At 44.3% G+C, this 22,762-nt stretch overlaps 1 protein-coding gene across 6 annotated transcripts in view; it reads left to right on the top strand.

Moving 5' to 3' along the window:
* The first annotated feature begins 3,237 nt into the window (after nucleotides 1-3,237).
* The window catches only part of AMBRA1 (autophagy and beclin 1 regulator 1), a 131,266-nt gene continuing 111,741 nt past the window's right edge, over nucleotides 3,238-22,762 (top strand). For 2 of the 6 annotated variants that reach the window (XM_071558477.1, XM_071558473.1), the window contains exons 1-7: nucleotides 3,238-3,612; nucleotides 13,699-13,954; nucleotides 14,203-14,261; nucleotides 14,921-15,104; nucleotides 15,779-15,951; nucleotides 16,731-16,797; nucleotides 17,343-18,802. In XM_071558477.1, coding sequence (XP_071414578.1) covers nucleotides 13,820-13,954; nucleotides 14,203-14,261; nucleotides 14,921-15,104; nucleotides 15,779-15,951; nucleotides 16,731-16,797; nucleotides 17,343-18,802 — 2,078 coding nt within the window. In that variant the 5' untranslated portion in view covers nucleotides 3,238-3,612; nucleotides 13,699-13,819. The remainder of the gene's footprint in view (nucleotides 3,613-13,698; nucleotides 13,955-14,202; nucleotides 14,262-14,920; nucleotides 15,105-15,778; nucleotides 15,952-16,730; nucleotides 16,798-17,342; nucleotides 18,803-22,762) is intronic. The other 4 variants (XM_071558478.1, XM_071558475.1, XM_071558476.1 and 1 more) reach the window with 4 other exon arrangements.

Raw genomic sequence — 22,762 nt, 5'->3', positions numbered from 1 at the left:
TTTTCCTTGTTTGTGGGTTAAATTCTTGCTAAATAACATTTTGATGTTTTGCAGATCTCACAAAACCCAGTGATTTCACTGAAAGCTGAACTGTGTTCTGGGAGGGGTCTGGGTTTTTGCTGGGTACACATTAGTGCTTGCACCTGTCTAGAGGATCAAGAAGGCTTGAGTGTTTCTTCTTTCCCAAACAGGCTGGAGAAGATGTTTAGTTATGGTTGACTCTATCAGGTACTTGACAGCTATCAGGAAATAGGCTTGTGAGTGTTAAGTCTGGTTTTCACTTGGTATATCTGCCACAACAGGAGACTAGTTGTCTTGTTGGCTGGTGTAAAAGGAATGGCAAGGACTGACTGGGTCACAAAAGTGAACTGATTGGAAAAGTTCTCCATTTAGATCAAGCTGAGGTACAGAAAGGCTGCTGGCAATCCACCTCTTCAGTGGAACAAGATGACTGATGCACACAGTTGTTGCTGGCACAAGGCCGGGCAGTTTCCTGGCAACGCTCTCTTTCTAAAAGACCCAAGTGTTTCCAAGGATCTTGTGACAGCAGTCTGAGAAAATTTTGTTTCTTAGATCTCATTGTTTGCTGGGCAGTAAATGAAACAAAATGGTAGGTAATCAGAACGCTGCAAAATTGTAGCAACTTAACATAGCAGTGCAACCACTTGGCACAGCAGGTCTGTCCTTTTAGAGGAAATTATCCTGGATCATGCCCACATATGAAGAATATGAGAGTATGGCACATACTTCATAGTGCAGGATGAAAATACAGGACGTCTGGCAAGGTTGCAATGGCAATAAGCCATTACTATCTTACAGAAGGCCAAGCATGCTTTATTATGTGTAAGCAAGATGTTTTCAGAAGTTTCGATGAGTGCTGTACAATGTGATATATGACAATCTGAGATGTAAGTCTATTTTCTTCCCATGACATATCACGTAGGGGCTACTACTGGTCATTGTGGCTAAACTCCTGCTCCTTTTAGCTAGGAAGAGGCAGGCAAGCACTGTTTTCTGAAAAAAAAAAAAAAAGGCATTTTTAAGGTAAGAGTTGCTGCTGTATAAGGTGCCTGATGGCTCATAGTCACATCTGATGGTCTGTGCTAAAAATACTGATCACTAGACCACAACACCAGCAGATGCTGAATGAGCTGAGTGGATGACGCCAAGGTCAAGTGAGACTTGGACGTGTGTAGGTACAAACACTGTCACATAATAACAAGCTGGAGTTTCTCAATTTACGCTAGGAATAGCTCTTCCCAACATGTGCCGAGGCCAGAGCGAACTCAGAGTGGAGGCATTTCCTGGAAAACATTTGCTGCTCAGTGTTATGTTCTTTAAGCCACTGTCACTTTTGTTAGAGTGCAATTTCAAAACGGATTTTGCTGCTTGTCAGTCTGGCAAAAATTGGATCAGGCCACACCAGACGAAAACAATCCACTGCACACAACTGTTCTTTCCTGAGTCAGATGTCAGCAATTCTGTTCACTCTGGAAATGTAGGGAGCAGTTTCCCCAACACACTCCTTAGCAGCTTCCTTCAAACAAATTCACCTAGACTTTTGTCTTTTCCCTTGTATTTAGGCACATGACAGCTACAATTCATGTTCCATTGCTGCTTTCGGGCTTCTCTGTGCTTTCAGCTCATCTCGCCAGCTGCATTCCAGGGCACTTACAAGTTCGTGCACTGTCAGAACTTTGAGATGTAAGATCTACCCTGGCTGTGTAATACCTGATAATTCCCAATCATCTGTTGAAGGATGACAGTGACTGGCTGTTCAAGGTACTGCAATTTCCACTACTTGACTAAATTGCCTGTAAAACCCCATCATTGACCCTTTTCAGTGTTCCCTTAAGATACTCCCTCAAAGACTGGCTGCCTTTGCTCCTGCCAGCCTCACTGTCACACACTGACTGGGCTTTCCCAGAGTCACTCATGGCTTGGGTTGAAGGACCTTGCAGATCACCAGGTTCCATGGGCAGGGACACCTTCCATGGACCAGGTTGCTCCAAGTCCCACCCGCCTGGCCTTGCACACCTGTAGGGATGGGGCACCCACCACATCCCTGGACAGCCCGTTCCGGTGCCTCACCGCCCTCCCTGCTGTCCAATCCGAACCCCCTCCCTTTCCATCGGAACCCATTCCCTGTGTCCTGCCACTACATGCTCTTGCCAATCATCCTGCCCCATCTTTCCTGTGAGTTCCCTTCAGGTTCTGCGACGCCGCAGTGAGATCCCCCCGAGGCTTGTCTTTCACGGGCTGAAAAAATGCTGCTTGCGGCTGTTTTGTGGAACAGACCCCCTGTAATCCAGTGGGGTTAGAGAGAGGTACGTTTATTCTGGCCCAGGACGCATGGGGGACAACTCCTCCAAAACATGTGCACCTGGTTGAGCTAACAAAGTGTTTATATGCAAGTCAGTTATACATATTTATTTTTCTGTCATGCATAAACATTATTAGAGAAGGCAGGGTTATTATAATGAGCCTCAAGAACTGATTTCCATTTTCTCCACCCCATGCCACTCCTTCTTGCACCTGTGCTGTTCCTCCTGGTAATTCAGGGTCGTGGTCTTTGGGGGTCTTTGAGGATGAAGTAAGGAGTCTTCCTCCTGTGAACTTTTTACCTTTTGCTCAAAACTGGTTCAAACCAGTCTTGTTGGCAACTTTTGCTGGTCTAATTGGACTGATCTTGTTCTTTTGCCCTGTTTTCTGATTTATCATGGGGTATCCTGGCTGTTTTAATTAGCCGGGGCCTCTTGGTATTGCACCTTCAAGGACAGTGAGTGGGTTTTGCTACATGTTACACAGTGAGCTAAGCAAATTCCATGAAAAGTATAAAAGCATAAGTGAAATAAGAAAATAAGTATTATCATTAGTCCTAGGTAAATAAGCATAAGTAAAATAGGCATAAACAAAATGAACATAAGTAGAATAAGCATAAACAAAACAAGCATCATAAGCTCTAAGTAAAATAAACATAGGCTCCCCTTCCCCTCCCCCCCATCACAGCAAATTGCTTAGACGTTTGTGATGCTGCTCAGACAATCCCAATCCTAGAAGTGCAGAACAGAACTGCCAATCGGTTTTATACAGCCTGCTTGTACATCATCCGTTCTGTAAGGCTTGTTTGGGTACCCCACAGCCGACTCCGCTCGACTGCTCTCGCCTGCCCTCCAGCGCCCCTGGGCGGCGGTGGAGCACCTCGGCGCTCGGCTGGCGCTGCCTGGCGACGTTCTAGCCTCGGCTGCTCGGGCCTTGGTCCCGCGCTCGGCGCCGCCGCGTTCCGGCCCGCTCGGCGCTCGGCTGGGCCGCCTGGCGGAGCTCGGCGACACGGAGCGGGAGCCGCGGGCCCGCCCGGCCCGCCCGGCACAGGTACGGCCTGGTACGGCCCCGGCGTGCCTCGGGACGGTCTGGTGTGCCCCGGTACGCCCAGGTACGGCCCGGTGTGCCCCGGCCCGCCCAGGTACGGCCCGGTGTGCCCCGGCCCGCCCGGTGTGCCCAGGTACGGCCCGGTGTGCCCCGGAACGGCCCGGTGTGCCAAGAACGGCCCGGTGTGCCCAGGTGCGGCCCGGTGTGCCTCGGTACGCCCCCGGTGTGCCTCGGTACGCCCAGGTACGCCCCCGGTGTGCCCCGGGGATGCGCTCCCGGGCGGGCGGGCGCGTCCGTGCCCGCGGTGGCGCCCCGGAAGGCGGCGGGACCGGCCGTGCGGGCCGCGGCGGGCGGAGCGCGGCCGGGGAGGGGGTCGGGGCCTTTGTGCAGGAGCTCCGGGCCCGCGGCCTGGCAGGGGAGGCAGGGGCTTAGCGAAGAGGCCGCCCCGGGCCGGGCACTGCCGCGGGAGGGCGAGACCCGCGGCCGGGGAGACGGGACGGAACGGGGAGAGCGGGCAGCCGCCCCCGCCCCGCAGCTCGCCTGCCTGAGAGCTCCTCAGGCCGGGGTGTACGTCCTGGTTTGGGTGCCCTGCGCTTCCCCGCTGTGCCGGGTCCGGCGGCTCCCGGGGAGGCCCGCGCCTTGGCGCTGCTGCTGCTGGTGTGTTCCGGCCTGGCCCAAATAAAGGGCGCGGGAGGTGTTGTTTGCTCTTTCTCGTCTGGTTTTCACCGTGCGTTGCAGAACACTTGCTTGTGAAAGGAGCGTTTGGCATAAAATGCCTTCAGGTGTGTGTGCGGTTACCTCTTGTCCTGTGAGGGAGCGAACCCAGCGAATTCACCAGCTGCGGGAACATTTTTTGTTTTCATCTACAGAGTTCCTCCAGACAACACAGAATTTTCTGTAGTGTTCGTTTAGTCTTTTGAGAGTACTTGTGATCCTGCCAGTACCATGCCTTCTGCTGCCTTTGGAAAGCAACTTTTCCTGCACTAAAGCAGCATTTCATCTTCAGGAGTTGCTGTCGGTGGTTACACGTAGTTTTTCCCACTACACACTTTCAGTGTTGTTCTATTGTGACAGACTGATTCAAGCATTGCTGTTATCGAGGTGCAAGCCCCTCAGGAGGATCATTTGTATGAATGTTAAGTCTGTGTAAATGTGGTCAGTGCTCAGTGCTGCTCCATTTTCTTCTCTGTATGAAGTGTCGTTTGGTTTCTATTTAAAAACTCAGTGTGTTCTTTTATGTTTGTCCTTGTTTACTGCTCCACCCAGCTCGGTGTCCTCTGCAAGTGTAATGGGGCTTCTTTGCCACTCCCATCCTCTTTCAAATTGCTAATGGGAAGGTTCAAAAGGGACCTAAGAATGACCTACTGGTAATGTGCACTTACTGCCACTCCATTGCTGGGCTTTAATTTTGTTGTTGGGTCAGTTTTGAGAATGTGGTGTGGGGTTGAGTCCATGCAGATTTGAATGCCTTATGGGTGACAGAGGCAACAGGACCTGAAATTCTCAGCTGAATTTAAAATCCTTTTTTGTGTTCTGAAAGGCTGCTGTAATGCATTTTCTGACATTCAGACCTGTTCAGTGTTGTATGCCAGTTCTGGAGTCCACAACTGAGGCTTCTGTTGTAATTTTTTTTAAAATCTGGGCCACCTGTCTTTCACTGGTGACGAGTAAGCTGCTCGTACTCACGTGCTGATTTGTGACGGTGTGGCTGTTAATGAGTAGGGCAGCTCACTGGCATTTTTATTTTTCCCAATACTTGGAATGAAGAGTATATTTGAACCTGGATATCTGGACTTACTCTTTCAGATTGAGTTGCTGGGCAGTTTTTCTGAGTGTTTACTTTGCTGACAGCTCCTTCTCAGTTTTTTTTTCTTTCACCCTTTTCTGAGTCATAACTGACCCTCTGGATTCTTGTTTGGTTGTTTCCTACTTTTCCATTTTCCAGGCAGCATTTCTAACTTTAATGCAGCTGTAACAACCAGTTCTAACGCAGGCAAGCAGTGGTGCTTTCTTCTGCTATCCCTCTGCCAGAAGTTTGGCATTTGAATACTTATTTTTTTAAGAAACTTCTGGAAAGTTACTCTGGTATCTTTTATGCCATTGTTAGCAAGCAGCTGAACTCATGGCTTTGCAAAGTTAGTGTTGCTGTCAATACTTACTAGTACTGATGCAGACGGCATTAAGGTGCTTCTTTTCTCCCCTACTGAGTTTGTATTACCGGGGACCCAATAAAGGGCACAGTGCGTGGTAATGGTCACCCTGCATGTTCTGTGTCAGTAGCTCTGTGCTAACCTAGCAAGGAGGGTGACAGAAACAAATATTACTAAAATATTAATAAGGGAAGGACAAAGGAATTTTGGTTTACAAAAGTGAATGAAGAGGATTAATATTAGAAATGTTTTAATGGAAAGTTATTAAATGATGTAGTTGTTGCCCATTGACTGGTTTGTGTGAAACGAGGAGACCGACTTGGCTCTGCCAGAGGAGATGTACTTGCCTGCCTCTCATGGCTTAACTTGTTGTTAAGAACTCTAGCTGGGATCGTTGTCCAGTAGCTGTTTGTTGTCTCCAGTTTTGGTGAACTGTTAGAGGTGCTCAGGGTGATGAGGTGTCAGGATTGAGCATGGAGAGTGTCATCTTAATCCACGTGCTTGCACAGCTCCACTTCACGTGTTCTCAGTGAGGTATTTTGGGCTGCCTTTGTGGAGCGATTCCTGCTTCCTTCTTCCTGGTGTGTAGTACTAATTCTCCACCCTCAGTTGTATAGAATTGCTGAGAGGAATCTCTAACCCATGTTTTGGACACTTTCTCTGCTCCCTTTTTATTTCTCCACACTCTCAGTCCAAGGCCAAGAAGGGCAAGGGTGTGTTTCTTTGTTCAGAGTCTAAATCTTCTTTGTCTCCCACCTCTTCTTTTAGTTCTGATACATCTTTATATGAAGACTTCAGCTTCTGTGTGGATACTTTGTGCTTTTTGCCTTCTCAACTTAATGCCATGTAAGCAGGAAATTACATGACCTGTGTTTTTAAAATATGTTCTTTCTTACAGTTGTTTTCTCTTCATTACTTGAGTAAGGAGCATATGCCTTAAGTGCAGAAAAAAGTTTGTGTTCATCCTGTGGGGTACCCAGTGCTACTTCTGCAACTATTTAGGATGAGTGCTCCTAAATTTCTCTCGTGTGTGATGTCACCTGGGGGCACCTGGCTGTGGCCCCTGAGCTTGAGGAGTCTTGATGTGACTTGGAATGTAAATACTGGGATTTTGAATTGAAAATTTCTTTACCTTTCTATCTAATTGAGAATGGTTCTTTTAGGGGGTTAATCTCAGTTCTGTTTCCCTGTTTGTGTCTCTCTGTTGCTGTAGCTCTCTCTGTCCCTCATTTCCTGCTGTGTGTGGTACTTACTAAAAGGTGCTATGGCAAGAGTATGGGATCGTGGAAACCAACTCTTAATCTTCTGAATCTCAGTTCTGCAGTTTGACTTATCTTACAGCTTTGTGAAATTATATTTTTTCTCTCCCTGTCTTCCGGACTGAAACTAATCTCTCTCTTCTCAAGAATTCATTAAGTTTATGTGGAAATTGTAATAATAGTCAAGAAAGTGCTCCATATTCTCATTGGTAAATGAAACTGTCAGACTCCAGACACGGCTGATCACTTACATTTATTTTTATTACTTCTCTTTATATTTTTACCATTAATTTTCTGATCTTTAGGAGTTGATATCTGCAAGTTTCTCGTCTACTTATTCACCATTTTACTGTAAATGGCTAGCAATTTCCTCTATTTCTTTTGACTGAAAAGTTCTCTTAGGAGTATTTAGCTCATTTAATCCAGACTGGGAAGACAAATTAAGATTCTAGTGGCAATCAGCTCCTTGTTGCAGTCACACAGGATCCTGAAATGACAGTGTACTGTTGACATTTTTGTAATGTAATTGAACTTCCTGATCTCTTTGTAGTTTCAATTTAAAACAGGCATTGAATGTTTCAATCATGAACACTGATACAAGTTATTTTTCTTTAGGAATCGTGTTCTGATTTATGTGGAAGCACTTACTGCAGTGGATACAATTCAGGGCAGTGTGTCCAGTGCCTCTGCAGAGGGTGTGCTTTTGGATTACTTTCCCATCTCTCTCTGGCCTTAATCAAGGAAAAACTTGAGTTTACAGAATTATACTTTGGGGAATATTTAAAAACTGAACTCTGGACTCTCTTGCATAGTTGCATCATAAAGTTGCTTTCTCTCCTCCTAAGGCTTTTTAATAGTATTTTTTAATTCTCCACGTTTAGGGACACTTGGTTGAAAACTGGCTCTTGCTGTAATGAAATTCTTAAATTAAGCTGCCTTTTTTTTTAAAGCATAAGCAAGGACATATAAGTAGAAACACAACAAAAGAATGGATTCTAGTTTTGCTTTTTTCACTGTTTTGATTAGTCATGCTTAAGGTAATTGTTTGTTACCCCTCTGTGGACTGTTTTTGTTTGTGGGTTAGCCTTGTTTAAAGGTTCTAGTGCAATGTAGTTTTATTTTCAGTTTTCTGTTCATTTAGGTATTAGTGCAAGGTATCTTGAAGTTCGCTCTATTCAAAATGTTTTCTGGTGGTTTTTTTTTGGGGGGGTTTTTGTTTGTTTTGGGGGGGTTGGGTTTGTTTTTTTGTTTGTAAGAAGAGCTAATACCTCTGCAAAGGGTCACAAAGCTCATATGGAAGTACCACCGATGGAGTTAAGGACAGACAAATCATGTCGTGTGGAGTAAACTTAAATATGCGGCTGATCAGGTACGTTGCCAGAAATTCATAGGGCTCTGTCACTTAATAATGAGTGTAGTCCCGTTCTGCCAACACTGGTCTAATGTTTTGACCCATGCAGCTATTCTGGGTATGAGTCATGTCACCTATTTCTTACTGATTTTTGTTGTTGTTACAGCATTGTTCAAATTCCAGTGCTACAGTTCAGTTGCTTGGCAGAGCAGGGTTCCTTTAGTTGCCTTGTTCCTGTAGCTTAGTTGATGCAGTGCCAAGAGGGCAAATCAGCATTTTTGGTTTGGTTTTACATAAACTTTTTTAAATTTTGCTCAGTCTTTCCCGTGGAGACATGGAAAGGGTTAGTGGGAATGGCATGACATTTGGTATGAATTGAATCAGTATTTTCCATAAAACTGCAAATATAGTTCAGGTCTTCTATCTGGGGTGGCATTTTTGGGGCTTCTTACACAGTATTGTCTTGTGCAATTTAGAAAAAGGATGGCATCATAATCTCTGTATTGCAGAAGGGAGGGAAACATGGATGGTAAACAAGGAAGGGAGCTAGAAAGTCACTGGAGCTCTGTAATTCCAAAACATGTTTTAGGCATCTGGTGTGTTCTTGGAGGTCTCCTGTCTGTGGGTCCTGGAACCAGGTTTTGTTGCTTTATCAATGAAGTGCATGTGAAAGCAGGGACTGTGTAGTCAGACTCGTTGGCAGGATGGTCTTTGGTGTGCCCAATGATTTCTTCTTTGCTCTTCTGAGCATCTGAAAAACACAAGGAGTTTGGGTGAAGCAGTTTGCCTCAAAATTACATTGTGTAAAGTATAAGGGACACTGACTTGTAGGAAACCCTTTGAGGAAATAGCCTGTCTTGTGACTGCAGCCTCCCACTCACTGTGAAGATGAAACCCTGGAGCTTGGTGCTGCAAACACTGTTTTCATGCCTGTCTCGTAACCCCCTGATCATTCTTGGAGAACCCCCCACATGTACAATAGTAGGAATGCTAAATTATTGCTGATCTTTATTACACTACTAGATATTATTAAATATAGTGAACAATTCTCTTGACTGTGTTGCTGGTGTTCCAAGTCTGAGATGCTGCAGTTTATAACTTGGAATAACTGCAGTGACACACTGAATTGTTAGTGCTGGACACTTCCCTAAGAATAGACATTTTGAAAACAGAAGTAATTGCCTTACAAGACAGGGAGGTCCTTGGCCAGAGTGGGGATAGTTCACATTACTAATAATCTGTTTCCTCTTCTTTTCTGGAGACCAGTTTGCTTGTGGTTTTGCAGGGCAGTGACACACCTCATTGTTCACAACAGGGTTTTTTGTTCTGTTTTGTTGGGTTTTTTTCCCCCATGTGTTTTTTTTAATACAAAGTATACAGCTTGCCCTGGCCCATAAGCTGTATGGGGCATACCCATTTTACAGTCAATGTGTTCTGGAAGTCTTAAAACTCAATAAAGGACTTTGAGACAGAAACTACCAGCACATGCTTTCTTTGCACTGTCTTTTCTAGGGAGGCTTAAACGTGTGTTCTCTCTGTGGATCCCGGATTGTGAAGTCAGAGACAACTTTTATATTTCACATAATGTTGCCTTTTTAAACTTTATCAGTCACTTGAGATCTCTTTGGGCAGCAAAATTGTCTGAAATTACTTGGACATTTGTATCTTCTGGCTAGATCTCCCATTATAAGTAGCATTTACTGATTGCAGCTTTTTTTTTTAAACACTGACGGAGCTGTTCACAGTGATTCTGTACACACGCATTAGCAAAGGCTTTCAGTGTTGGGCTCAGCGTGCAGCCACGGTGTCCTTTGGAGTGGTAATACATTTGTAGTCTGAAAGCTGAAGGCCACGTGAAATAACTTTTTTGCCAATGGAAAATTGGATAACCTGAAATAGATAGTATTCAGATATTCTTCTTCATGTCAAAGAAGAACAGGTTGTGCTCCAAGCATGGTGGTACCAGAATCACCACAAAATTAGTAGCACCAGAGATGGGGAAGGGGCAATGTTAAGGGATGGGACCATCGTCTCTGTAAAGTGCTGAAGTTTCTAACTGGATTGTAAACCATTGCATAATGCATAAAATATCTTGACATCCTTTCTGTATGGCAGTTTGAGTGTGTTTCTTTTTATTCCTCTTCTCTCCCTATCTTTTTGTTAGTGTTTTCAGGGGGTCTTGTACCACCATGAAGTATTACCAATCTGCTGCTTTCTTTTGGTTTTCTAGAGGTTCAGTGTCTGTAAAAGTGGCAATTACAAGGGAGATTATATCACTCTAATGCTGGGAATTCTTCAGGCTTCGTCGAGGACAGCTGGTACAGAGCAAGTAAAAGGCCTGGGATTGGGCCCTGTAATGCTCTTTCCAAAACTGTAAACAGCCCAGCGTGTTGTCCTGAAATGCCCTAAAGGGAGAAAACTGTTCAGGAAAGAAAGCTTCCAATTACATAAAAATTTCTTGACTCTCCACTTTCACAATTTCTGTGGTGCCCTGGACTACATCCAGGACATCAGTTAATCTTCCAGTTGTTGGACTCCACTTTTGATCATCCTAATTAAACCAACCCAAACCACCCTGTGCCCCCCACCCCCCAAAAAACCACCAACTCAAACGAAAAAAAAACAAACCCAACCTCAAAAAACCCAGCAACAAGGAGAAACCAGAACAATACCAATCCCTGTTTAGGTGGTCAGCTGTTTATCAGTGTCTGTAAGAAAGCTGTTACTGAATTAGTCCACCACTTGCCTGAATAGGTTTGATCCAGTGAGCTGCAAATTTTCTTCATACTGAGACTCAAGAAGTATTTTCAAACGCACTGCATTTCATTTAAGCTTTGTTAATCAGATGGATAACAAGTAGCTATAAATATGGTTGGTACTTCGGTGGTTCATCTCCTAATGGTGTTTGATAACATACCGTCATTGTTTGACTTATATTTGAGGAAAATATTTGGAGTTGGTTCACGCTAATTTAAACAAAGGATAAAGCTTGGTGCCCAAAGGGGTCCAGAGTAACAGTGGAATCCCAGCAACATTCAAGAGAGATGCATTCAGTGTTTTCTGAATAGATCACAGCTTTTAAAAATGTTGAGCAGGTTAGCAGGGTGCTGTGGAGGCATTTCAACTCTGAGTTTTCTTTTGTTTACTTTTCAGATGGGATAAAGACATGAGTCAGAAGAAGCTGAAAAAACAAGGGACAGTCCCTGAGGGAAAAACATCAAGTTCAGACACTCAGGAAGCTCAAATATGAAGTGTTTGTTATAACCAAATTAGTTGACTAAATTAGGACACATGCACAGAGACTTAGAAAGTGTAACTGGAGGTTCACTGGCTGCAGTTGTAGGTGTTGCCTGTCCCTTTATTTTACAGTTCGTAAACTTGCCCATGCCATGACCAAATATAAAGTTGTTTGGTAAACCTCTTGATTTCCTTGTTACTAGTGTAGTTGAGGGAACATTAGTTCTTCTGAAAGGGCTGGAATGTTGCTAGCTTGTCAGACTTTGTTCTTTTTCAGGAGTAATTGGGTTATTCTGCTTGTAAATTATCAGGATCTTGTAAGTTATTTAGGTTTTTTTGCCCTTTACAGCTATCAAAAGGCTGTTCCAAAGCTCAATGTTTTAGATCTCTTAAAACTTCCAGCTTATTCCAGCTACAGGTTTTGTCTTCCATTGGAGTCCTGTTTGTATGTTTATTCTTGAGCTGTTGTCATCTTTATTCCTTGAATACACCCATACTGTATTCTTAATTTTACTACACAGAACTAGACTTACAGCTTCCTCCTGTAAAAGAGGCCTTTTGTTGCCCTTGTCATTCTGAGCTGTCCTTCTCCATGCTGCTCACCCTCCGAATCCAGTAATTTCTGGATGTGGGGGACTGGGGCTGTTTGCAGAATCTGGGCAAGGATTTATTAGCATTTGGTGAAAAAGGGTTTTAAGTTTCGAGTTTTCTGCGTCACGTTGTGCTTTTGGATGTGTCTATTCCAGCTGTCCTTGTTTCAGCTGTTTTGGGTCTGGGTGTTTTTAATCTGCACAGTTGTTTTTAAGAACTTGCTTGCAGCGCCACATCTCGAGTTTTTGTGTTGCTTTCCAGTAAGACTTTTATTTTGTAGAATAATTCTACCTAATGTTTGGCTAACTTTCACAGATTCTTAAAATAAGGCTTCTCTTACAGTGTGGTGTTCAGCATCTCTGAAATACATAAGCATCAGGGAATTTTCAGAGAGCTTGAATTTCCTTGTGGAGAGTTTCTTTTTTAGGAAAATGGATGCCTTTACTTCTTCATTGCTCCAGTACCTTTTATTGTACCTTTGTGAATAAAAACTGGACTGCTTTATTAGAACTCATTTTCCTGGGTTATCTCTTCAGAGAGCTCCTCCTCCCTGTAGGCAGCAGCTGTTTTAAATCATCTGTTCAGGGGTTTTTTTTCTAGGGAGAGCGGGAGGAAAGAAAGGGTTGCTAATGACTGTTCTGAGTTCTGTCATTTAACTGTTCATCTCTTGTGTACATGAACCTTTTCTCACTGTATATTGTTTGCTTTTTTAAGTTGCTACTTTCTTTTCTATTGAATCTTGATAGTTTTGTTCAGTGTAACATGAACTGAGGAGGATTTACCTTCAGATCTTTATGTTCCAGAGAGACGGCAGAGCTGTATGCGCGCTCTGCTGGGATCAAACGGTAATAGCATTGTGGCAGAGTTTCTTAGTTTATTTATTCAGAGAGGCTTTTCTGGAGGGCTTTTGTGGCAAACTCCAATGTGCAACACCACTCAAAAGCTGTGTAACTTGGTTGCTATTAGAGTGACTCTATTTAGTTCTTTCAAAAAATTAACTTTTTTTCTTCTAGACAATGGCTATTAATGCTTTCCTTTGCAGCTCAAAGTGTACCAAAAGCATTAATCTTTGCCATTGTGCATTACTTGGGTGAAGAGCAATGGAGACAGAAGGACGATGTGCAGGCAGGTGAAATGAATAATCTTGATGGACTTGGCCCAGATGCCACTGCAGTGTAAGGTTTTGTTCAATACATGATTGTTTGCATGGGTTGTAAGTTGTTGTGATGAAGTTGGAAGTAACTTGGACTTTACATCTATCAATTGCCTGACCTTTGCGGTGATAATAGTTACTGTTTCTGAAATTTGAGCAATTCCCTGGAGACTCCTCTGTCATATTGTCAGTTTTGTAATACTAGTCCTCTAGCTCTCAGTCACACTTCCCAGATAGGACGTAAGTCTGCGGGGTGTAAAAACTGTGTCTTCCTGAATACTTTCTTCTTTATTACGTGCAGCAAGAGATGAAGGGAAGGTAAAGAGTTTCAAGGCCAATTTTTAATTCTCTTTAGGTATGGTGTGCCTAGGGCATTGTAGAGGGAAAGAGATGGATACTTTCTAAGTAATCTTTGGCTGCAGAAATGTCAAAAGTTGGGCCTCTGTTATGGAAGCAGGTAGCAAAGACTGTGGGGCAGGAGAGGATAGATCTTTCTTTAAGAGAAAGTAGTACTTTGAGATTTAAAGCTTGCTTCATCTAGGTGATCAAGGTAAATCTGCCTTCCTTACCTGTGTCTTGTCTTTCTAGGTTTCCATGAAGATAAACAATTGAAATGTGGACAGCCTGTTTGTAGCTTGGCGGTGGTTTTCATCTGGAACCTTCTGGTGTCTCCTCTGAGTAGCTGGCACGGTGTTGGCAGCTGAGAGCCATGAAGGTTGTCCCAGAGAAGAACGCTGTCCGCATCCTGTGGGGTAGGGAACGGGGTACGCAAGCCTTGGGTGCTCAGCGGCTTCTGCAGGAGCTGGTGGAGGATAAAACTCGATGGATGAAATGGGAGGGCAAGGTAAGATTGTGGCATCACAACTTGATCTTGGAGTGGGGGAAGGGAAGTAGGGATTTGAAATACATTGTCTTGTGATTGTACATTTGATGTGTTAACACTTGATATGCTCTCTGGCTCTGTCCAGTTCCTGCAGTGGTGTGATACGAGATGTGTTCCTGCAGTGGGTTCCCCTTGTTGTCTTTGTGGCTTACAGTTAAAGTATGATCATATGACTCTTGCAACACTTCCTGCTTTGTTGGCTTTTTCAGAAAGTTGAGTTACCAGACAGTCCACGCTCCACCTTCTTGCTGGCGTTTAGTCCAGACAGGTAATTAACTCCCAGTTCATTCCCTGTTTCAGCAGTCTCCCTACACTTACAAAAGTGATGGAGGCTTGTGCCCATTGAGTTGGCCAGTCTGAAGAGCCGAGTGAAATTTCCAATTCCTGCCATGCATGGATGGAATGTGTGCACCTTCCTAATCTCAGAGCTTCAAGCGTAGTTGGTGTTAAATTTCTGAGGTACCCAGGTGATATGAAGTTCTAAGGGAAAAAGATCTGTGCAACCACCGTGGGATTTCATAAGAAACTAGAGGGAGTAAAGAATGCATGTATTGAAAGCAGAAATGGAGGTGGGATCTCTCATAATGTCACTTGATTTGACAGTGGTTGAGATGGTGTGAAGAATTGGGAATATTTATTTGCCCCAAATTGTCACTCAGGAGTTCCTTCTGAGCTGCATGTTCACTCTGACATTCAAGGTTAAGTCTGTGCTTGCAGATGCAGATGAGCTCATATTTCCATGAGAATCTGAAATCTGGCTACAGGAATCCTTGTGGCCATTGGTGAAACAGCCCCTTCCCCTTTGAACTCGATGGGGGAGATCTGCTGTGTTAGGTGTGAACAGACCCTGTTGAGATGAAGCTAACCATGGTCTGATTTAGCTGTATTTCCTCATGCTAATGTTTGTCCCGTCTTCTGCATTCTCAGGACCCTAATGGCTTCCACACATGTGAACCACAACATCTACATCACAGAGGTGAAAACGGGCAAGTGTGTTCATTCCTTGGTTGGACATCGCCGCACTCCTTGGTGTGTCACCTTCCATCCCACCATCCCAGGCCTCATTGCGTCAGGATGCCTAGATGGGGAGGTTAGAATTTGGGATTTACATGTAAGTCTTTTCTGGAACTTATATTCCTTTGATGTTTGGTGGGTGGTGACTTTTTTTGTCTGAGTTTGTTTTCCAAATGTTACCTGGTAAGAGAGCTGTTTGGAAGCTTTGGTGGGACCTGTTGCTAAAAGCATAGAACAGACCATAGCCATCCTCTTTTGTCTGGAGAGGAGGTGACAGATTATTCCTTCAATCCTTCCAGGTAGGTCATGCTTTTAACCATGCCTGTTTAATTTATTAGGGTGGTACAGGTAACGCTGGAGAACTTTGTGCAAGTTGTCTGTTTAGCTTATGTGAAAGACATGCCATTTGTCATTCCACTGAGCATATCTGAACTGTTCAGTACAGAAGCTGCTGCTCTGCCAGTTCTACCTGGTCTGGTGATTGGTACAGAGACAAAACACGTGTACTTACCTGGTTGCTCTAAAATGAAGCATTTTAACAGGCTGCTTGAGACACACTTACCTACAAAAATATATCTGCAGTCATTGTTGCAAGTAGCATTACATTCTAGACATGGTACGTGACCTTGTATGGGAACAGCTTGTTGTTTGCCAAGAAAACATGTCACTTCCAGTGCTCTCGGCAGTCCTATAGACAAGTCACATACATGGAAATGTAATGATTGCAATCTTTGTAATAAACGGCTTGTGGTTCTTGACTCCTCACTCTAGGGTGGAAGTGAGAGCTGGTTCACAGATAGCAACAATGCCATTGCATCGCTTGCTTTTCATCCTACGGCTCAGCTCTTGTTGATTGCCACTGCCAATGAGATACATTTCTGGGACTGGAGTCGTCGGGAGCCTTTTGCAGTGGTGAAGACAGCCAGTGAAATGGAGCGGGTCAGGTGAGCTCCTGTTCCTGGGTGAAGAGAACACTTGTGTGTGAAAAATAGTCAAATCTGGGGAATTCAGGATGTTTCTGTGGGATGCTACATGCTCTGCACGGAGTCAGTGGAGGGAAGTGTTACTTGCAGCTCCTTAACTCAGTTGGTAGAAAATCAGTTTTGTGGGCAGGAAGAAAAGCAACTGGAATTAATAGATCAGCTTGGCTGTTTATATTTGTAATAGGACGTGTGTCCAGTAAATGCCCAGAATCTACTTCATTTTGGTTTGTTAGCTTAGTAATTAAACTTGTCAGCTGTAAGGATGAGAGAACCCAGAAGCTGCTGAAACAGAGTGCTGAGCTATTACTTTGGTGAATGTGTAGAGGAAACTGCATTGCTGGAAACTTGATGCCTTCTTTTGAGCCATTTAAAGTAAGAAAATGATGTGACATTCAAGGCAAGTTAATCTCTCCCTTTGTACCAAATTCCATTTTGTAATATAAACATGCATATTCCTTTAAATGTTCTGGTTATTTCAATTGATACAGCAGTACTTAATTCCAACTTTTAACTTCTGTATGGTGTTACTGTAGGCTATAAAATAGCCGCAATCTTCAGCTAGATAAGTACATTTTGTTCTTTTTAATGCCTAAACTTTTTGACATCCTTCATAAGAAGATAATGATAGTGTAGTAATGGTCTCATTGCAAGTATTTCCTGTGGGTTTTTCTTCCCTCATGTGTCCAGCTTTCTGTGTGTGTGGAATGTGAACTGATACTCTGGCACTGCTTTTATTTTAGGCTGGTACGGTTTGATCCCTTGGGACACTACTTGCTTACAGCAATTGTTAACCCTTCTAACCAGCAGGTAAGGGGAATGTCAGCACCTGTATTGACTGGCCAATTACAAGATGCTCTACTTTGACCTTAGTCTGTTTCTAAGCAACCTCTTGCTTTTCTGAAAAGTTGTTCTAAAATGAGTTCTGTCTCACCCTAGTTGGTCTCATGAATGTTCTTGTGCTATGTGCACGGCTAATAAGGTGCTTTCCAAAATGTGTTTCTTTTGCCCTCACTGATTAATGGTAGAACAGATGTCCCAGTGGTCCTTCTCTTTCAGTTCTGTTGTGACATTCTTCTGGATTTGAAGCTATTTGAGATATTAATAATCCTCCCCTCAGCTGCTGATTCTTCTGTTTGTATGAACAGTGTGTTGTCAAAGCTCACTGGGAAGAGGTTGTCTGGATCCATAAAATGAACTTGGAAGTAGTCTCAACTGGTTTCCTGCAACTCAAAGCCTTTAGAAAGGGGCTTATCACATCCTTTCATCTATCTGGGGTGGCAGCTGACTTTGGCTGTCTATTTGGAGGTACAGGACTTTGCCTTTAGGTGACTGAACTTTGTTTTCTTCTGCAGAGCGATGAGGAAGTGGAAATCTCCGTGGACAGCACAGAATTGCCTCATTATCGTCAGCGTGCTATCCTTCCCTCTCAGCCCGTGAGGCGCACACCCCTCCTCCACAACTTCCTGCATATGTTGTCCTCCCGCTCCTCTGGCATACAGGTGGGAGAACAAAACAGTGTTCAAGACTCTGCTACCCCATCCCCTCCACCGCCTCCACCACCACCACCTCCGCCTCCAGCCAGTGAGAACGCAAGGGCATCTGTCTATAACAGGCTCCGGGAGCGAGTCAGCTATCCCACAGCAGAGTGCTGCCAGCACCTGGGGATGTTGTGCCTTTGCAGCCGATGCTCTAGTGCAAGACTTCCTTCTTCTCTCTTCCCACACCAGGAAAATGCACCCTCCACATCTTCTGGGGCCACTGGCACTTCCTTCTCCTCTGTGCAGACAGAGCCTTATCAACCCCCAGAGCAGGCATCTGTAGCGCAGGAGGAGCAGGGGATACTTAACAGGCCCTCTGCTTTCAGCACAGTTCAGAGCAGCACTGCTGGCAACACCCTGCGCAACCTTAGCCTGGGCCCCACACGGCGGTCCCTCAGCGGGCCCTTGGCAGGCCACCAGTCCCGGTACCAACAGTCTGCGAGAGAGATGGCTTCAGGCTTAAGTGGGTCTGACTGGTCCAGGACAGTGCTGAACATGAGCTCTCGGTCTGAGCTGGAAGCCATGCCTCCCCCTAGGACCAGTGCCTCCTCTGTGAGCTTGCTGTCTGTGCTCAGACAGCAGGAGGGGGGTTCCCAGGCATCAGTCTATACCTCTGCAACAGAAGGAAGGGGCTTTCTGGCCCCAGGGGCTGAGGTGAACAGTGGTGGTAGTGCTGGCCCAAGCAATCCGTCCAGTATCCGTAATGAGCTCCAGTGTGATTTGAGGCGATTCTTCCTGGAATATGACCGGCTTCAGGAGTTAGATCAGGGAATTGGTGGGGAGCACAGCCAGTCGCAACAGGCTCAAGAAATGCTCAACAACAACATTGAGCCTGATCGGCCGGGTCCCTCCCATCAGCCGACTCCACACAGCAGTGAAAACAGTTCCAATTTGTCCCGGGGTCACCTGAACCGCTGTCGTGCTTGTCATAACCTGCTGACCTTTAACAATGACACGCTGCGCTGGGAAAGAAGCACACCTAGCTACACACCAGGGCAGGTCCAAAGCACGTTTGAGGGTGTGCCTCCAAATACCAGCCAGGTGCAGCCTGCAGAGAGAACCGAGGGCAGAGCTCCTGCCTCTAGCAGACTGCAGCTGGGCAGCTCTTCCACCCCGCAGGAGGAGAGGACCGTGGGAGTGGTCTTTAACCAGGAGACGGGGCACTGGGAAAGAGTTTACAGCCAGTCGGCTTCAAGCAGACCTGGGAATGTATCACAGGAGGCCTTAAACCAGGAAATGCCTGAGGAAAGCTCAGAGGAGGATTCACTCAGGAGGTAAGATATATGCTTGCCCTTCCTCCTCTATTTTTTCTTAACTTTTTCCATCTAGTCTGAGGTTTTTCAGTATTTTCAGAGTTGAAAACCTTTTCTTATGTGGCTGTGTGCTATTCATGTAGAGGAAAATAGAGACATCATTATGTCTTTTATAGCTGCTGTTGTCATGCTGCAGGTGTGTTCTGAAACTTGTAAGGACAGACTGGATCTCTAAATGGTAGTACAGACAGGCAAAAGGATTGGCTCTTGCAGCAGATCTCCGGGGTGAACTGTGCTCCTGGTGTTTCCCAGACACTGCAGAAGGGTGGGAATACGGGATATATTACACTGTCCTTTGTGCCCCACACCACACATATGGAGAATCTGCACAGGGTTGGCATGGAACACTGGGCCTGAGTAGTGAGAACTGCTTCTTGAGTGCTTTGTCTTGTTGAGGGTGTAGTTGTTGAGTTGAAAGGGTCATAGGTGTACATGAGTGGTTTGGGTATATACCCAAATGTGAGTGTTTGATCAAACCTCTGAGATTGTTTGCCTTTGATAAAAGGGGTAAGTTTTGAAAGTGGCTCCTGTTGACCTGAGCCAGTTGGGGATGTGCTGATCTCTGAAAATTTTAGGCTTTGCTGTATTTTTTTAAGAAGGTGATTTGTTTTTTGGAAGGATATTTTTCTTCTACTTCAGATGGGTTAGAAGAAACAGAACAAGCTAAATTGAACTTTCATCAGAAAGGACCTGTACTTTGTGTGAAAGTGTCTTCACTGGCTTGTGTGGATGATTTGGCTACTCTGGTACTTTGGATGGGATTTCTCATCTGGATTTCAGTTTCACATCTTCTCTGTCAAATAATTTGTGCTCTTGCCAGAGGAAAGGTCCAGCCTTGCTGTTTCTTGGAAATAGATACTTTGAGCTGTAGGAAAGCAAAATTTCCAGGTTGGATGCAAATCCAACTGACTTAAGGTGGCTTTGAGCATGGCAGTGCTTGAGGAAAGGGAATTCATTCCTTCTTCCTTCAGACAAGCTGATTGTCCTCAGGCTGGAACAGTGCCTGCCTTTCTTGTTGCTGTAGTTGCATAGCAAATAAATGGTAGTGGTCATAAAATTATTCATTTGCTTCTAAATTCTTGCCCCAGTTTTTTTTTATAGCCTATCATAATGAGAGTCTCAGGCTGATTACATTGCTGATTGCTACTTCTTTAGTGGGCCTGAACTTACCCGCTGTTAATTGAAGTCAGGTATCCTCTTGTCCCTTACGAAAGGGCAGAGAGGTGGAAAGGAGCTGACAAAAGTTAGCTGTAAAATGGCACTTGAATAAGTCTTGCAGTATCTTTCTTTTGAAATTATGGTACACACTCATATCATCTCCACTGTCTCTTATTTTCTAGGCTGTCATTGTAGTGTCAAAAATAACAGGGGCAAATAACCTTTTTATTAATCAGGCAGTTGGCACATATTTGGACAGTGAGATGTAGTGGGATCTGTAGATAGATGTTTTCTGAGGTAACTGTATAATTGAAAAATGCCCTGAGGCACATAATTCAGTTCACGCCAGCCTGCAGGAGCTGGATGGGTAACTCTCCAACAACTGGAGTCCTGTGACTAAATCTCTGCATCGCTTTGCCTGTCATCCATGGTAGTTGCTGCTGCCTGCTCCAGTGACTGTGGCATCTACACAGGATTACTTGCCTACCTGGTTCCCTGAGCAAACAGGTACTCTTTGCTGAGACTTTAATTTGGAGTGGGTAGTTTGATGTGTAAGTTTAATTCCAGAGGAATTCCTGTAAGATGAAACCTTCAGTGAAACCCTTCTGGAAGAGGTTGGTGAGAAGCTCACAGGGATTCTTTTTATTTGTTTGTTGGTTTGTTTTCCCAGTGTCCTGCCTCTGTTATCAGACCCTTCCAGTGCCGTCAGGGTAACTATAGAGTATTGAGGTAAGGAGGCTGGAAGCAGTGGGCAGTCTGGTATTAAATGCTCATGGCAATTTCCTTGAAGTAAAACTTCATTTCCTTTCTTGTTAAACACATTGGGTGGGCTTGGCGGCTTTATGAAATCTATTCCATTATAAGAAGCTCTCTGCATGTGGGATAGGTGTATCCTGCTGGTGTAATTTTCTGCCATTCTCAAATTAGCTGTTCATATTTTTACTTACAGAACAGTAAGTCAGCAAGCACCCAGTTACCTAATTTTTGCATAGAGTGGACGTACTCACACCAAGCCTTCCCGTCTCCCACGCCTAGGGTGTGCTTTCACAGTGCAAAGTGCTGGGATCATTCCTGCACAGCAGAGTCCAGAATGTCTGTTAACCTTTGCAGCTGCAGAAACATGCAAAGGTGGTAGCTAAGGGTCATTAGAGTAAGCTATACAGTTCTGGAAGTGCTGGGGACATAGAAGAGGGAGATTAAGCCTTCAAACCTGCAAGTAGAAGTGATAACTGCATACACACTTTCAATCTATGTAATTTTGTGCCTGTGGACCTCAGGTTAATTCTTAGGGTTGGAATCCAAGATTTGCTTGTAACCTGCTTTATAATTCTGTTCTTCTTTGTCTCTCCATTAGATGTCCTCATTGGGCAATTGAGCTCTGTCTTTAAAGGTCAGCTGAAAACTTAAGATAAAAATTGTGTCTGGAAACTGCATGTTCTCATTCCCTGTCCCTGGGCAGGATTCATTTCCCTGGCCTGGCCTGTCTGTCTGGGAAGTAGCTTGCTGGGAAGACACTGCTGTTGAGGGTCAATTAATTTAACAGTGTAGTTTAATGAAGGCTGTTCTTTGAATTCTGTTGACATAGCCATGTCAGCTGGGTAGGGAGAGGATTCTGCTCTTTCTGATGGTACTGGTCTAATTGTTTTGGGCTAATCACAAAGGTATTAATAAGCATGTAGTGATACAATTCATGACTAACAGCTCTGGCACCTCTGTTAGGAGTATGTCACTGGGAGGTTTGGCAGCACAAGCACTCTTACACATTCAGCTTGGCCTGAAAGCAGTGTGGGCATTGAGCTATGTCCTTCTTGAAGTTGTGCCAGTGAGGTATGAATTTGGGGAAGGTGTGTGGTCTACATCGAACAGAAGTTGGGGAGACTGAGCTTCAGCTTCTCTGAGGTTCTACAGCCTGATCTCATGAATTCAAATGTAGAGGGTTTTTCTCTGTGGATGTCTTTGCCTACTTCTGACATCAAAGTGAAAAGAACCTCAGGAATCCCTGAAGTTGCCTTGTGAAATGTGCTGCATAAAATTGATGATAGAAACTGCTGCAAAGATGTGGATGAAGGAAAGATAACTGAAAAACAAGTGACAGCTAGCTTAATTTTTCTATAACTTTCTGTTAATTAAAATTGTTGAGGAAGCATTGTGTTAATACTGTAATCTCGGTGAGGGAAAAGATTCTCTAAGTACTTAAAGCTGTTTTTGGTTTGTGGGCCAATTCTTGTTGATAATGAAAAGTTGAACAGGGAATGAAAGGATTCTGTCAGCTGCTTGTTTGAGAGAAATTACTGCCACCTTCTTAAGAAAACAATGTATAAAACCCTAGCAATGGTCTCCATTGAAATATATTTCAGTTCATCAGTTAGTGATCAGTACAGCATGATGTTGACTAATAAAATTGATGCAGATTTTGTCTTTGGTTATTTTAATATCACATAAGTGACATCTACAGAACTAGTGTGTTTCTTTAAAAAAAATCTATGTTTAAATCTATTGTTTTTTTTCTGGCAGTGGCGCAGCACCGCAGGCCACAGTATTTTTGGAATGGATGCAGGGAGAAAGTAGTGACATATATGTACCCATTGACATATTTCAAACCCTATTCTGTGAAACAATACCTATAAATGGGGAAAAGAAGGAAGAGGGAAATTGTCCTCCATAGATGTAAGATTTAACTGCTTATGCAATATGAAGGGGACAGTTTTGATGTTGTTTACTTATTTATTTTGTCTCGAGATTCAATGCATTACTGCAAATGAA

The sequence above is a fragment of the Pithys albifrons genome, chromosome 6 (genome assembly GCF_047495875.1).
Source record: "Pithys albifrons albifrons isolate INPA30051 chromosome 6, PitAlb_v1, whole genome shotgun sequence".
Classification (NCBI taxonomy): domain Eukaryota; kingdom Metazoa; phylum Chordata; class Aves; order Passeriformes; family Thamnophilidae; genus Pithys; species Pithys albifrons.
The sequence above is the reverse complement of the archived record's forward strand: the minus strand, read 5'-3'. Positions and strand labels throughout refer to the sequence as shown.